Source organism: Pseudopipra pipra, chromosome 1 (genome assembly GCF_036250125.1).
Source record: "Pseudopipra pipra isolate bDixPip1 chromosome 1, bDixPip1.hap1, whole genome shotgun sequence".
Classification (NCBI taxonomy): domain Eukaryota; kingdom Metazoa; phylum Chordata; class Aves; order Passeriformes; family Pipridae; genus Pseudopipra; species Pseudopipra pipra.
The window spans coordinates 54,002,511-54,017,464 of NC_087549.1; the positions used below are offsets into that span (position 1 = coordinate 54,002,511).

The following is a 14,954-nucleotide window of genomic DNA, read 5'->3' on the forward strand; positions in this document are numbered from 1 at the left end:
GAATTTGGGTTACTCCTTTTGCTGAGGGAATTAAATCATCACTGAAGAAAACATTGCTTTGGTTGTAAAATAGATAAATTTGAAGAAATCTCTGAATTTTTCTGGCTTCCTGGATAGAAAATATTACATATATCTATTAGTTTGGCTAGTATGGTAGGATGGGGTTTTGTTGTTTGCATTAGGGACAATTTCAGTCGCAGCTGACAGAAAAGTAAAACTCTCAAGTAAGATCCTGTGCAACTTTAAAGAGGAAAGAAAAGTGTTGCCAGGGTAATGGCAGAGCTTCTGTTAATATCACCACAACATGAATATGTTAAGATTGAGCAGTAACTTGTTTTTGTTACTCATGAAATTGTTTCTAGATCCCTTGGGTCCAGCGGATGAGTTCTTGGCAAGAGTGGATGTGGAAGTAGATAGTCCAGGACCTACCACTGTCATTAAAAGTATTTCTCTCCGAGCAAGAGCTGGAACAGCAAGGATACATGCTCCAAAGGACTTACAGGTTTGTTTGTGTTTCGAGAATATTTGCCTCTTCCTTACCTCCTATTTTTGTAATGTTTGTTTTTATTATGTATGTATATATACATATATACACATTTACTTTATTCTTACAGAAAATACATCTGTCTACTAGTGTGGGTTCAACAGCCAAACAGCAGCTGCCACTGAAAAATGCTGGAAACATTAGTGTACATTTGAAAGTTAAGGTACGTTGGTTTTTCCCTCTTGAAATCATGATTTCTGTGCTGTTAATACTGTTGAAACTAGAGTTGAGCCTTGGGGTTTTAGCTCAACTCTGTGGCTTGACAAAAGATTTATAAGTTTATGTAAAGAGAATGAAAGATAGCAAAGAGATTAGCTCATGTTATTGGGAAAAGCATATGGATGTTCTGTTGCTCAGCTTCGGTTGTATTTGTTTTAGCAAAAATAACTTCCTGATTTTTACTATATTTTAACAAGTATATAACAGGTATGTAAAAGCAGTGAACCCTGTGCTGCACAGCAGGTGTTAACTAGGTAGTAGAATAAAGCCTGTTTGGAGCAAAGATGAATATTATCTTTGGGAAACATCTATACTTTCTAACAAAGGTGCATCAGTTTTCAGTGTACATCTTGCCAACCCAAATACAAAGCGAGTTCTTTTCAGATATGCAGTGTCTTTACTTGACTTTAATTTTTTTAGAGAATCCATGGAAAGTATGGTCCCAGGTAACTAAAATGAAAGGGAACTAAATACTTTTGAGACTAGCATTTCAAAGTCGACAGAAGGAGCAGTTGGTCCCATTTTACATAAGGAAAAAATGAAATGGAGAGTTGTGAGCCTATCATTTTTCAGATCAGAGGTCACAGAAATAGGATGTATGACTAGTATCACAAATGCCACGTTACGTGATGATACTGGATGCTAATTGATAAAGTTTTGGAGATTTCAGGTGTATTTGAATTGTCTGAACTACAACAGATGTACTACCAAACTGTATTACATGTCGTAGAAATGTTTATTCCCTTAAAAAAAGTAAATAACCCTCCCTTTTCCCCTTGCATGCTTTCAGACATCAGATCAGGACAGCTGCTTTGCTGTTGAACCTGAAGGCCTTTTTCTTTTTCCTGGAGAAGAACAAGCAGTGACTGTCCTGTTTTTTCCAAAAAATGTAATAACTACAGAAAGGTAATATAACAGGTTCTATGCTGCCTGTGTACTTTTGACATTAAGGTAGTGAACAAATTGAAAGTTTACCTGCAAGAGAAACTTTGGCTTTAATTGTTTTCACAAGAGTCCTCATCCATTACAAAAGGATTTTTGCTAGGGTTCACCTTTTCTGATTATCTGCCTCTTCTGCTGTGTATAACTTAATGAATAGGTAATATTTCCCATCAAGAAATATTCTGAGATTTGTTTTGTATAAATAAATGTAGCAAGTCCCTGAAGCTCTTTATATGGTAGTTGTTTCTAAAGTACAACAAAGCTTCAAAATACTTCAGAAGCTCCTTCAGTTGCTTCCCTCTTCATCGGTCTGCTGAGGAAAGGGAAATGTTATTTTAATTTTACATATGAAAAAAAACTCAAGCACTGATCAGGATCACAAATATTCATCAATTTTGCCTGCCACAATCAAATAAATGTTTGACTGTACATTCTGTACAGCATTGTACATGTTTCTTTTGCAGACGTACAGCATTCATAGTTTTGCACATAGCACCTGTTAAACTTCATTCTGTGAAAGAGACCTGATGGTTCAAGTGACCATTCTAGTGCCTTGTAAGAGTTTTTGGCAATGACAGGCATCTGACTCATTTCTCCAGAGCAACCTTTGCTCTTTTGTTATATGTTTTCCATTTTCTGCTCTAACTGAGCAAGAATGGACAAAGGAGTATCTTCAAAGTATGTTAAGCTTCACTATCTAGCTTAACCAGGCCTACCCAGTGCATTAAATCAAACAATGAGAAGTTATGTGCTAGTGACAGTATGATCCTGTGGCCTTATGCATAACTCCTTTGCTTTGCAGACTCAAGGTACTTGGGAGGGTTGGAAACTTTGCAGTCTACATGCAAGTTCTGCCAAAAGATAAATAAAATAACTCAGGCAATAACGAGGATCCATGTTGCCTGCTGGTGGGATGCAGGGCTCTCTGTTAGCAGGCATCATAGGAATTCACTGGTGGCTAGAATGAAGGTTCTTGAGTTTCATTCCTGGTATGGAGCATGTCTGTGCAATAGCAAATGCTTCAACCTATTATTTAAAAGCTTGATTTCCTTCTTTGTTGCTCCTGTGTATTTCACACTTATAAAAATTCAATGAAGTTTCTCAAGGTATTCAAAAGGCATCTCTTTAATCTACACAGGGACAGCTAGACTTTGTTTCTCTCCAAAATCAGACTCAAAATAATCAGAAATTAGCTTGGACTAATTTACCTAACTGTAGTCTCTGAAATACTGATCTGAACCATTTCCAGATGAAATACTTTGGAAGATTTCATGAAGTACATGTGGCATGCGTATTTACAGCCCAAAGAATTTAAATTTGCTGTACCTAAAGCTGACCTTTGTCATAAAATAAAAGGAAGTATTTGTATTTTCCCCTTAAGAAGGTTAAAAAAGCCTATCTGTAATTTTTTTTTCAGTCGTGTTGTTTTCATCAGCTAATCTTGTTCTGTTCTGGGATTTAAATTTATTTATTTATTTTTAAAGTACTTTGAAAATCCTCGTGCTGCCATCTGGGCCTCAGTATGACGTGGTGATAAAAGGTGAGGTGGAGTCTGAGAAAAATAGACCTGTGTCTACAGCTACTGGGTGCTCAGACATTCCACCCATTCTCTCCAACAAACAATTCATTGCCTGGGGAGCGGTATCACTCGGATCATCAGTGTAAGTATAAGTTGAACAGCCATTCATATAGAATATTGTGTTAAATATTTTATATTGTACTTATTTGAAGTGAAATTTCCTATTCACATTGATAATCCACAGGTCATAAACAAAACTGTTTTATTCCTCGAGGGAAGCAGGGCACTACAATTATTTTTCTTGTGCAAGAAATTTTTGGAAACAAACTGTGATCTTGTTTGACCTTTGTGTATTCTTGAGGACTCTTTAGCTATCATTAGAATAATATCTGATTCTGTAAGTTTAGTATGTCATGTAAATAGAAATTAGGTGAAAAATATTTCCCATCTAACTTAATCCTTCAGATTAGTTCTTGTCTGGATTTTTCAGGTTGCAAGTTTACAGTTTCAGTATTCTGTGATTTAATGGAACTGTTCATAATTTTCAGGACATACTTTGCTTCTTTTGTATGTAAAGGCTGCAAGTTTTACAGATCTCTGGACTTCTAATAAGCATTACTTTAGGGACTAATCCACTGTTGGTTGATACTGAACTTTTTGAGGAATCCAGTAATGTTCCTGGTTGTTTCAAAAGCAATCCATGTTTGCAGCCAAGAACCATTTGTAATAGCTGCATTTCTATTTGTCTGTTTTTTTACAATAGTATGTTTCTAACATAGTAGTTTTGGCTATTTGATGTTTGGGAATTACTACTTCTTTCCTGTACACTGCTACCTTTTTATTTTCTGTTTTTCCTGTAAAACATTTCTGATGAACCCTTGGTTTTAGGAAGCTGAAATTATTTTTATAATTTTGTTCCAACACAGTACAAAACAGTGTCTGTCACTGAAAATCAGGGAGAGGCTTTGCTCTCAATCTGTCCTTCTCTTTGAGAAGAGACTGTATGATCCGTTCTCTTAGGTTTTTACCAGTTTTAGCACTTGTCACATCCTTCTGTAAATGTTTTTTGATGTGTTAAAATGACAAATGCACTTGCTCTTCTTGCTGGAGATGTTTCCTACCTCTGTTGAGGAAAGATCTGAGTATCAGAAATCTGGTCAATGGTAGAATGTATCAGAGAGAAAAGAAATAGCTTCTTGGTCAACCTGATTCTGTCAAGTGACCATAACTTTCTGTGTTACAATTCAGTTGAAAAGTACATGAAAAGGAAAAGTTATCCTTAATTTCCTTAATTTAGTTTTTTAAAACTGTTCCAGTGAAGCTGAGCTAAACTACTCACAAGATTGTTTCTGCATAACTAAGTGGCTCTGGATAATTTAATCATGACTATGTCTTACAGTGGGGATTTGTATGAAATTTTTGTATTGACACAACTGCTGCTTGTTTTAAAAGTTCAAGCTGTTAAGTACAGTACTTGAACTTCAGAAAACCTATATTTTTATATATATATATATATATTTGGGGATTGTTTTGCTATGTGAGTGTTCGTGCATTATGGTGTATAATATAGGGTGTGTAAGTCTGAGAATACAGAAATAACTTTCTAGCTAACATATTCTGTTTTTCCAAGAGGTGACTTTTTTCCGTTAAATTACTTCAAAATTTACTGTCTCATTTGTTTCCGTGAATAAATACATGCAGTTAATTTGTATTTGCTGTAAAATCTAACCAAACATCTTTTTCAGACAGAAGAAGTTAACTCTAAGAAATGACTCTCCATCTGTGAGCCAGCATTTAAGACTGTTAATAAGAGGCCAGGATCAAGACTGCTTTCAGGTGGCTGTCATTAAAATTTCACTTCAGTGTTTGACAGTTATCAGGCTGTGTTTACCCTGAAGTATTAGTAGCCCATATATTTGTTCTGAGACTGCCAAGATGAACATAGTAGCAGAGTTTAAGCTACACTGGCAATCTCGGGAACTGCAGAGTGCTGCTGCAATCTGGAGCTCAATTTAAACCTCTTTAAGCTGTTGTGTCACAGCAGAGTCAATACTTGGTGGAGTGAACCATCAGTGGCCCCTCCTGTAGGAGGGAGTCCAGGCAAAGACAGAGAAACTGGAATGAACCTCTGGGAATTACTATATCTAATGGGTTTTTTTGTTTTGTAGCTCACATGTGTTTCTATCCCAATTTTCCCTCAAATGTTCAGATTTTTTTGGATCTAAAATCTTAAACTGAAAGAGAATGCGCGTAGTGCTGGTAAGGTTCAGCACTACCATACTGGGGATTGAAGACAAAAAACTGTCTAAACTGAGAGGCATTGACATGCTCCTTGTGGGAATATGGAGTATCTTGGGCTTCGTTGTCTTTTTCATTGCATCTTTAAATATATGCCATTAACTGAGTTAATCTGTATTTCGAAGAAGTTAATTTTGAGTTACTAGTGTAGTAAGTTTTGCTGCTATGTGTTTTTCTTGTTCTAGTCACTTCTAATGTCTTCATTTTTATAGCTGCAAAGTATATTTGGATCAGAAGAACGCTTCACTAGTCATTGGGAACTCAAAATCCGTCCCAAAGAAGATACTAACATATACTTGATGTTTACACCTACTCGAGTAACTTGCTGCTTTGCAAAGCTGGAAATCAAACAGCTGGGCATTCGATCACAGCCAGGAATTAAGTTTACTGTAAGAGTCCCAGCCTAACTTCTAATAATTTTAAATGTACATTTTTCATAATTAAAACCTAGCACTCAATAGCTGTTTCTGTCAAACCCCTGAAACTTCAAGATACACACTATGGGTATCTGTACATTTGTTAAAGATTGTACAGGCACTAAATTTCACAGTTGGAACATTAGTGTCAACTTTGCATGCATTTTTTTTCCCTTGTGAAGGAAGAAGAAATGTTTTATGTACTATATTAAAAATAGCCTAAGATTTTAACTCAAAGTAGCAAAAAATCTGAACTTGTCTTGTTCTATAAATAGGCCTTCAATGAACTTAAAGTAGACCTTGAAAAAGATGGAATAGAGATGTAGGCCTTTCTAGTTCATGCAGAGTCTTTTCAGTTCACATTTTAAACACTGTCATTTGTTTTTCTGTAACTTTATGTAGTTTTCCATAGTTGTACGAAAGTTTTACTAATTTTTTTTTTTTTTTTTTTTTTTTTTGTGGTGTTTTTTTTTTTGTTTTCTCTCCCAGATACCATTGTCTGGATATGGAGGAACAAGCAATATAATTTTAGAAAATGTTAAAAAGTTGTCACATAGTTACATGGTTACACTGGATGGATTACTGTCGGCTAGATGGCGGAAAGCTTCCTTCCACGTCAGAAACACTGGGTCTCGGGCTGCCTATGTTAGAGCACTGTGCTTGGCAAACGTGCAGACCAAAACAGTGATGGATCCTCAAGTAGTGGTTGTGTCTCCAGAGAAGTTTGTACTAAGAGAAGGAACACACGAAGTAAGTACGGTACTTGATTCGGAGCATATTGTATTAATTAAAATGAAAATAAGTATGATCAATGAAAATACCTGACTAGTTCTGTATTAAAATCTCACCTAACTTTTATTAAGTCCTGTTTCACTTGTATTGCAGTAATTTGTTGACTCATATTCCAAACATTCATACTAACAATAAGATTTTTTTTTTCCTGAGTATGTTGTCTATTTATTTTATCAGGTGGTTACTGTAACATGGAATCCAAAGGAAACATTCCATACAACAAACATGCTGGTATCAACAGTATTTTTTTTTTGTGGAGATGAAGTTTCTAGGCAGCAGTATCGCAGGTAAGATGTGCTTTGCTATTGTGACAGATGTTTAATAGGAAGTTAGAACTAGAGGGGTGTGCTGCCACAAATATGGTCTTAACATGCTTCCCAAAATAGCAAGAACAAACTGAAAGACAGTGATGATATGGAAAGATCTATTAGGTGTTACATCTCTTAAGTTGTTGATGAGGGGTTTGGTTTATTCATTTGTCTTTGCTTACATACTGTAGCTACAATCCTAGTTAAGAGTTTTATTCTTTTACCATTCTTGAATTCAAGTGTCTTGGGTTTTGGGGGTATGTTTTCTTTTTTGTATCAAAAGAGATTTGTGTGGTATCTCTTTGCAATACATATGTAACTTCAGTTTTGAAAGAAAAGGCTCATAAAAGGAATAGTACTGAATTAAGTTTTGAACAAGGTTCGCATCTTGGTTTGCTGAATTCTGTTGACGAAGACAGTATTTGAGTAGATGTGTGTTTGAGGGAAATAACATCCACATATGCTTGTAACACACTAAGGGAACTTCTAGCAAATATTTTGCTGATCTTAAATAGAGGCTGTGTTACTCTGAATTTCATTTTGTATGACTCACACACACAAAAAGGGCAAATTCTGCTTGTAATGACTTAAGTGGCACTCTTTGAGTGGTGCTGTCTAGAGTGTAATGCAGAATGATAGGACTACATAGAGCACTAAGGTGCTGATAAACATAATTCAGTGCAAAACTTCAGAACAGCATTATTTCATGATGGCTTTTAAATATGATTGCCTGACAATGTGTGAAAGTCATTGTATATATTGTTATCAAAATGAGGTATTAAACATAGCTGAATTTACCTGCATGACTTTAAATAAAAAGCTCATGGCATAGCTGCATTTCTGACCTTGATAGGAAACTGGTTTATTTCAGATATCTTAGAATATGCTTGTTCCTAATTTTTGTATAAACTCTTTTGTGTAAGGCAATTCTCACTATCCTGGACTCTTTTGTATGAGGCAGTGTTCACTATCATGGAATTCTCCAAAGGCGAAAGTATTTAGGGAAAAGTTTTGATCTATAGATCAACAGAAAACCCATTTAGAAGCCCAATGCAACTACATAGGTAGTATTGGAAACCTTTTCTATTTAGATTCTGGATGTTGGTATGTGAGCAAAATGATTTGTTGTTGATTTTATTAGTCAGCAGGCATGGCATTTTGTTCTTGAAAATAGTGGTCTAGCTGGTTGTTTATTGGTGGGAGGTTCTCTGAAATCTGCCTAATTATTTAAAAGAGATGTGTATTTCTTGTGATGACTGAGTGCTCTAAGGCAGTTAAACCCCATTCTGTAATGGTGCTCTAGAATAAGAACATGATTTGGGACTTAGGGACAGGAATGTGAAATGAGTACTCTGCCTATTCTGCCAACTCGTGCCTCAAGTTTTTCACTCCAGTATTATATATAGTCAGCAGCCTGGTAAGTAGCTTAGAACTGAGAGTTAGTAGTGCTGAGATATTCTTTTCCCTTCCATGGTTCTGACCGTGTCTGAGTGCCAGGTTTCCTCTTGCTGACCTGCAGCTTCCCATTTTTCCCGGGACTATTTATATCCTTGTGCCTCCCAGTCTTTTCTATCCTGTTGGCAGTCATGCTCCTTGGCTCCGTGTTCCTGCTGTTGGCTGGCACCTGCTGCCACTCTGACACTGACTAGTGAATTTTTCCTCTTAAAAGGCTTTCACTTGTAACGAAAATAGCATTCTCTGCTTCCTGTGGTGATTGAAGCATCACTCAAATGCCTAATGTACTTAGGTAGGTATGACTGACAGCAGAGAACAAGTATCATGGAAAGACAAACACATGGTAACCATTATTTCAGTGTTTTCCTTTACTCTGCAGCAATAGAGTAGGTATTTCTTTAACCATTTTAAGATTGTGAAAAGACTTAAGTTTCAAACGAATGCTCACAGATTTGAGTTTGGTGTAGTCAAGAAATGATTGAGTGAAAATTATGCTGGATTCTTACCAATCTTATCAATCTTTTCATACTGTTGTTTCTAGTACTTTTTGTAATTTAATGACTCCTATTTCTTTCTGTCTTTAATAGAGCTGTGAGGTATAAACCTGAGATAGAAAAACACATAATTCCAGAAAACAGCTTATTAAGAAACATTGTATTTGATGAAGAATTTAAAGGGGAGCAGCTTGTGACAGAAGGTAAGCCTATAACTTCTTAAAAGAAAAATCTAATATTTGTTTTTGGGTGGGAAATGTCCTTTTGGCTTGAGTTCTAGTTACTTCTTCGCTGTTCTTCTTTATAAACGTAGAAATAAAATTCTCAATTTGGACAGATATATTGGGCAGAGTTTCATTGTGTTTTCTCTCCCCTGTCCAGCTGAAGTTTTAAGCCAGTGTTAAGAGTCTAGGCATCCTTGATTATCTCTTATTGCCTTACTGTGAGAGTTTTGCTAATGGTAGCTTAATTTTTTTGTCCTTTCTGTAGAAAACAAGACCCTCTTCTTGAATCTTAGTGGAGTTTTTTGTCTCTTTTTGAGGGCATACTTTCCTGACTTTGTGAAATACAGCTCTCTTATGTATTCTTTCTTTACTCAGTCAATTAATTTGAGGTGAAGGCCATTGTTATAAAAAAAGCCAGGAAACAGACTTGTACAGCACTGCAAATATGCCTTCAAGGAGAGGGTGCTGGAAGAGTAGCTCTTAGTAAACTGGGTTATTTTTACTCATTTTAACAATAATACAAATTTCAAGCCCTTCCTTATCTTCTTGTCACCCAGTTATGTCTGGTGTGAATAGTACAATCTTATTTTACACAGGTTATTTTTCACTGACTTTTCAGTGGGAATATCTACAGAATTGTTATCTTCTTGTCACCCAGTTATGTCTGGTGTGAATAGTACAATCTTATTTTACACAGGTTATTTTTCACTGACTTTTCAGTGGGAATATCTACAGAATTGTTTTTTGTTACGTATTCTTATAAGTGTAATATTTTGCAGGAACTAATAGTAGTACCTGGAATTAAGAAATAGGATTTTTTTCTCTTCTGTAAGGTGCTATCTTTTAGTTGAAAAGTAAGTTATTTTTTTCAAATCTAAATGCTTTTTTTTCTTTTTGCCCCTTTTAAATGAAAGATTGTTAAAGAGACGATGCTGATAAAAGCTCGAAGAATAGGATGCCTTGGCTCTAAGGGTTGCATTAATGTGAGGTTGGATCCCTAGTTTTGGTAGTGCCTTTTCTTTTTTGTGCTTTAATCCACAGAGGTATTTGAAAAAAAAAAATTAAGAAATTGCACACTAGCGTTAGTGTTTGAAATAGTGTGGTGTCAGATTTTCACTAGTCTGCTTGCTTGATCCATCAGTGTGGTGTGGTCTAGGGCCAGCAGCTGGAGGATCTTTGTTGTACCTGTATGTTCCCAGTCCTGCGTCTTCATCCTGACCAGCAGAGAGGGAAGCAGGATGAGGCCGTTGGTGCTGTTTGTTTGCTGAGTGTCTCTGTCTGTGTTGGTCTCTGTTGACTGGCTCTGGCTCTTGAGTTGCTTATTGGGAATATGTGCTCAGCTTTGCTACTGGTTGGACCTGTGGCACGTCTGCGAGGCTGCCAGACTCAGTTATTCCCTAACACTGATGTGGTTTGCTGCACTAATCAAACATCCTTTGCATTCCCATCTAATATGTTTCTAGTTATTAAAGTATGCTTCAATGACTAACTGAACAGAGGCAGTGGTTGTTGCTGTTTAACATCTCACAACTTTTTATTCTGAAGCAGAACTTCTTATTCTAAACCTGAAAGGTTTCGTGACTTCGGTAGTTAGGTTGTCAAAATGAATTTAGTTTCCAAAGCGTGTTAACATCTTGTCTGCATATGGACGTATCGTTAAAGAGGAGGGAAAGAATTCTTATCAAGTAGTATTTGCAAGATCCTCTTGCCCATTTCTAGGTATCATATGATGTACTTTGCTCTATTTTATAGTGCTTAAACTTTTGTATAAAATTGGTTTTGTGTGTCGTGATTGTGAGGGTGGCACCATCGTGCTGTTTGTATGCTGTGATTTGGGTCTGACACTTTGGGTCTGGAATTGTGTGCAGTGTGACCTTGGCATTTTAGCTTAATGATACCATGAACTAGCCATTTTGATATTTTAAGTTGATGAAAATGAGATAGGCTCTAAGTGTTAAATATTTTAATGGGTTATTTGAAATTTGGGATTTCTTGAACTCAATGGAATTCCATTGGAGGGTGGGAAAGGGAATAAAAGACACTATAGAGTAGAAATAATGGTTATCCTAAAGAAAGAATATACTTTCAGTCTGAATTTTCATATATATGACAGAATAAATAAATTATTGCTTCCAAAAAACACATTCTGCTAGACACCATTTTGCAAGACAGCTTTGTTAACAAGTTTCTGGATGCATTTAAATTCTAACTAAAAACACTAGTCTACAAGAGATGTTGATCTGTCTTATCTGTAGCTCAGTTGTAGTAGCTGTATACAATATTAATTGTCCCTTGTATCTACTAAGTAGCAAAGGAAATACCAGTTGAGACAAATGTATCCTTTGAGAAATGGTCACTTCATTCTACTTGTTCAGCATTAAATGACTTAAAGCAAAGGAGAAAACTTGACTATTAAACATTTTAATGAAACTTTTGGTTATTTTTACATCATGCTCTTATGTTCCTGACCTTTTGGTGTTAGATTGAATAGACTGAATAATTTTCTATAGCTGAATCTCTTTCTGTGAAGCCTTAGGAATGTAATGGTCTTATTGTGAGGGTAAAAGATAAAACCTAACTTTAATAATTAGTATATACCATTTGTGTACAGGTGGAAAAGATCTATCTTATAATAAAAAAGTTAAAATTGGTGCGTATTTGGATTTAAGTATTAAATTTGATGTTAATATTGAATTATGCCTGATAACTGATCTTGCAAGAAGTAATTTTTGAATGATCTTGGATATCTTAGCTGACAGATTATTAACTAGGTCTTTGTCCTAAATCTCTGTTGTGTAATTTCTGGGTATTATAGGTTTGTTCTTATTAGATTTGCTCTATTACTCTCATTTTTAGTATGTGATATCCCACGGGAGACAAATGATATCTGTCTTTTCTATGCAAATATGCAAAAGGTTATCCTTTCTGTGGTTGGATATTCCACTTATGATCAGCACTCTCCTGGACATCATTTGGAATTGGACAGGTAACTACAGTTAGTAACTATATGTATGTAATTTCTTCTGGTGACAGTGGTTAAACACTGGATCTGGTTGCCCAGACAGGCTGAAAAGTTTTCATCTGTGAAGTAATTAAAAAACTGACTGATCAATGTTCTGCTGTAGCTGACTCTCCTTTGGGCAGTGATGTCAGGATTAGGTGATTTCCAGAGGTTCCTCCTGACCTCCAGCATGTGTTGCACAGCACTCTGTGAAACACAACTTGCATTGACTCATTCTCTGTGGTACTTGTTTCCTCTATACCTGTTTTATTCAAATTATTTTACATTATTATCTCCTGAAGATAACTGTTTATTTTAATACCTTCCATTCTAAATGGGACCTTCCACTTCCAAACATTCTGTGAAAAAACTGTGTCATTATATAACTGCTGAATTATTTTTTACTTAATAATGGAGAATTGAATTACATTGAAGGCCCGTGTAAAGAACATTGTCTTTTATAAATAATAAAAATTTTAAGAAATACTAAGAGTAGGCTATTATAATTACTCATAAGTTATTTTTATTACCGTTTTTAATACAATCTTATTTTCAGGTTTGAGAACGTTGTCAGACATACCAATGCAACTCTGGATGTTCTTCCTGTTAAGGGACCTCAGGGTCCTTCAGTATCTGTAAAAACTAATGATCTGGTTCGGAATAAATCAGACACTCAACAGACTTGGGCTGTTAAACCCAACTGTTTGACTTTGACGTGTCCTTCTATTGGTAAGTATTTTTTAAAGAACAGAATAGAATTGGCCACTGTGGTATTCAGATAACTGTACTGCATACTGTGTTTGGAAACGTGACTTGGCCAGTAATCTTCTGCAGTAGTTCATATCTAAACAGTTAACTTGGTTTGAACACAGTTTTGGTTCAATTGTCAGAGGTTGTGTGCTCCGTGTGTGTATACATATAGTATGCACTGCGTACCTATGAAGATTTTTAAAGCATTGCGAAGGTAAAATTAGGGCAGAAAATATTTTAATTGGTGCATCTATCTATATTGGGCATTTTTCTGAATTTTTGTTCTACCTTTTTTTTTTTTTTTTGTATTACAGGTGGAACAGCAGATACTAGACATGTGCAAGTTGTCAACAATTCCAACAGAACGTTGACATTTGAGCTTTCCTGGCCAGCTCACTGCCTTACTATAACCCCACAACGTGGAGTTGTTGAACCAGAGTAAGTTTCTTTCTATAAGTTCCTTTACGTGTGAAAGTGTGAGGAGGTTTTGGAGGAATTTATTTTTAATTAGTTTAGGAATGTAGTTAATTTAGGAATTTACTTTAGTTTGCTTAGACTATGCCCTGAAACTAGGTATTTTAGTGCAAGGTTAATCTTTTTATCAACTAACACACAAATCTAGCTTTTATATTTTAGGACCTTACCCTTTTATGGTTCTGTATATAGAGAGTGTTCTTCTGTCACCCACGTGGATGCCAGGAATTTTCTATGCCTGAAAGTGCTATTATTATTATTATTGCATAACTTTTCAGGAGCTGGGTGTTCATTGAAGCTGAAGATTTAAAGATGTCCTTTTGCAATAGTTTTTTGTTTAAAAGTTGCCTGGGTGTTTAAAAACAAGAAAGACTTCCTCCCTTCCCACAACAAACAACCCCCAAAATAGCAGTTCTTATAAAATGCTGATATTCCTCAGAACTTGACTGTGGGATATTTTATTTTTTTTTTTGTATTTTGACAAAACTGGGTTTTGCCATTCAACCTTTGGCTTCTCAATGAAATAATGAAAGGTATGAAAATAATGACAAGCCAGTGTCTGCTTGCCCATGTCTTAATTAGCAGTATTTTGGCACAGTAGTCATAATATCAGTGCATATGTGTATGAGACTTTTCACAGATGCCAGCAAAGACTTTCACAATTAACACTTGAAAGTTCTGCCCACCTCTCCCTTCTAAATTTATGGTGATTTTTAAGGTCAGTTCAGAAAAAGTTTTAAGACTCTGTTATTAGACTCGTCTTCCAAAAAAAAAAAAAAAGTCTCCCACAGTAACAATAGGTTTTACTTTCAGAGTTGTATTTAAGTAGTTGCTTTAAATTTGAAGACATTTGCCCAAACATACTTCCCTTCAGTCCTGCATCACTGATAATATTTAAACACTTAATTTCATATTCAGATAGATGTAAATTGCTGGGAAACTTTCATCATTAGTGAGAAAAAAATAAATAGTACTCCGTGGAAGGGCTAGGATATCTACCTCGTTGCAGATTCAATCAGTGCCAAGAACAAATGGTCTTAAAGATGTAACAATGAACAACTACCCAGTAGCTGTGAAAGTAAGGATGTTTTGAGTGTCTCATACCCTACATTCAGGACTATCTGTGGAATGATTTCTTAAAAAGAGGGTATTAAAGGGCCTTCTGCAAACAGTTCTCTTGCAATGCAGAATTTTAAAATGTGTTCTCTTCATTGGAGAAGAGTGGGCTGAATTCTCACATGTTGGGTCCAAGTAACTAGTTTGGATCAAGAACAGAGGTCCACAAGTAGGAAACAGATCCGTGGGAACAGCTGACTTAAGCACAGCAAGCTGCATTTGCCCAGTTTTCTGTTTTTCATGACCATCTCCCTGCAGTGCCAAGAGCAGTCATCCAGCCAGGATCTTTTATACTATGCACTGCAATGGCTGGAGCCAACGGAATTCTTGAACTGAGTTAGGCCGTGAAAGGAGAAGGTCTGATTTCTCAGTGAGGGTGAAAGAAGGTCCTAGGGATCAAGG

The 14,954-nt window shown here is 35.9% G+C and overlaps 1 protein-coding gene across 3 annotated transcripts in view; it reads left to right on the forward strand.

Moving 5' to 3' along the window:
• Window positions 1-14,954, forward strand: part of CEP192 (centrosomal protein 192) — a 67,096-nt gene that overhangs the window by 34,064 nt on the left and 18,078 nt on the right. For all 3 annotated transcript variants that reach the window (XM_064657309.1, XM_064657315.1, XM_064657304.1), the window contains exons 24-35: window positions 363-502; window positions 615-707; window positions 1,554-1,669; window positions 3,190-3,366; window positions 4,970-5,060; window positions 5,735-5,911; window positions 6,428-6,688; window positions 6,908-7,017; window positions 9,081-9,190; window positions 12,068-12,197; window positions 12,769-12,941; window positions 13,277-13,400. In XM_064657309.1, the coding sequence (XP_064513379.1) occupies window positions 363-502; window positions 615-707; window positions 1,554-1,669; window positions 3,190-3,366; window positions 4,970-5,060; window positions 5,735-5,911; window positions 6,428-6,688; window positions 6,908-7,017; window positions 9,081-9,190; window positions 12,068-12,197; window positions 12,769-12,941; window positions 13,277-13,400 (1,702 nt within the window). The remainder of the gene's footprint in view (window positions 1-362; window positions 503-614; window positions 708-1,553; window positions 1,670-3,189; window positions 3,367-4,969; window positions 5,061-5,734; window positions 5,912-6,427; window positions 6,689-6,907; window positions 7,018-9,080; window positions 9,191-12,067; window positions 12,198-12,768; window positions 12,942-13,276; window positions 13,401-14,954) is intronic.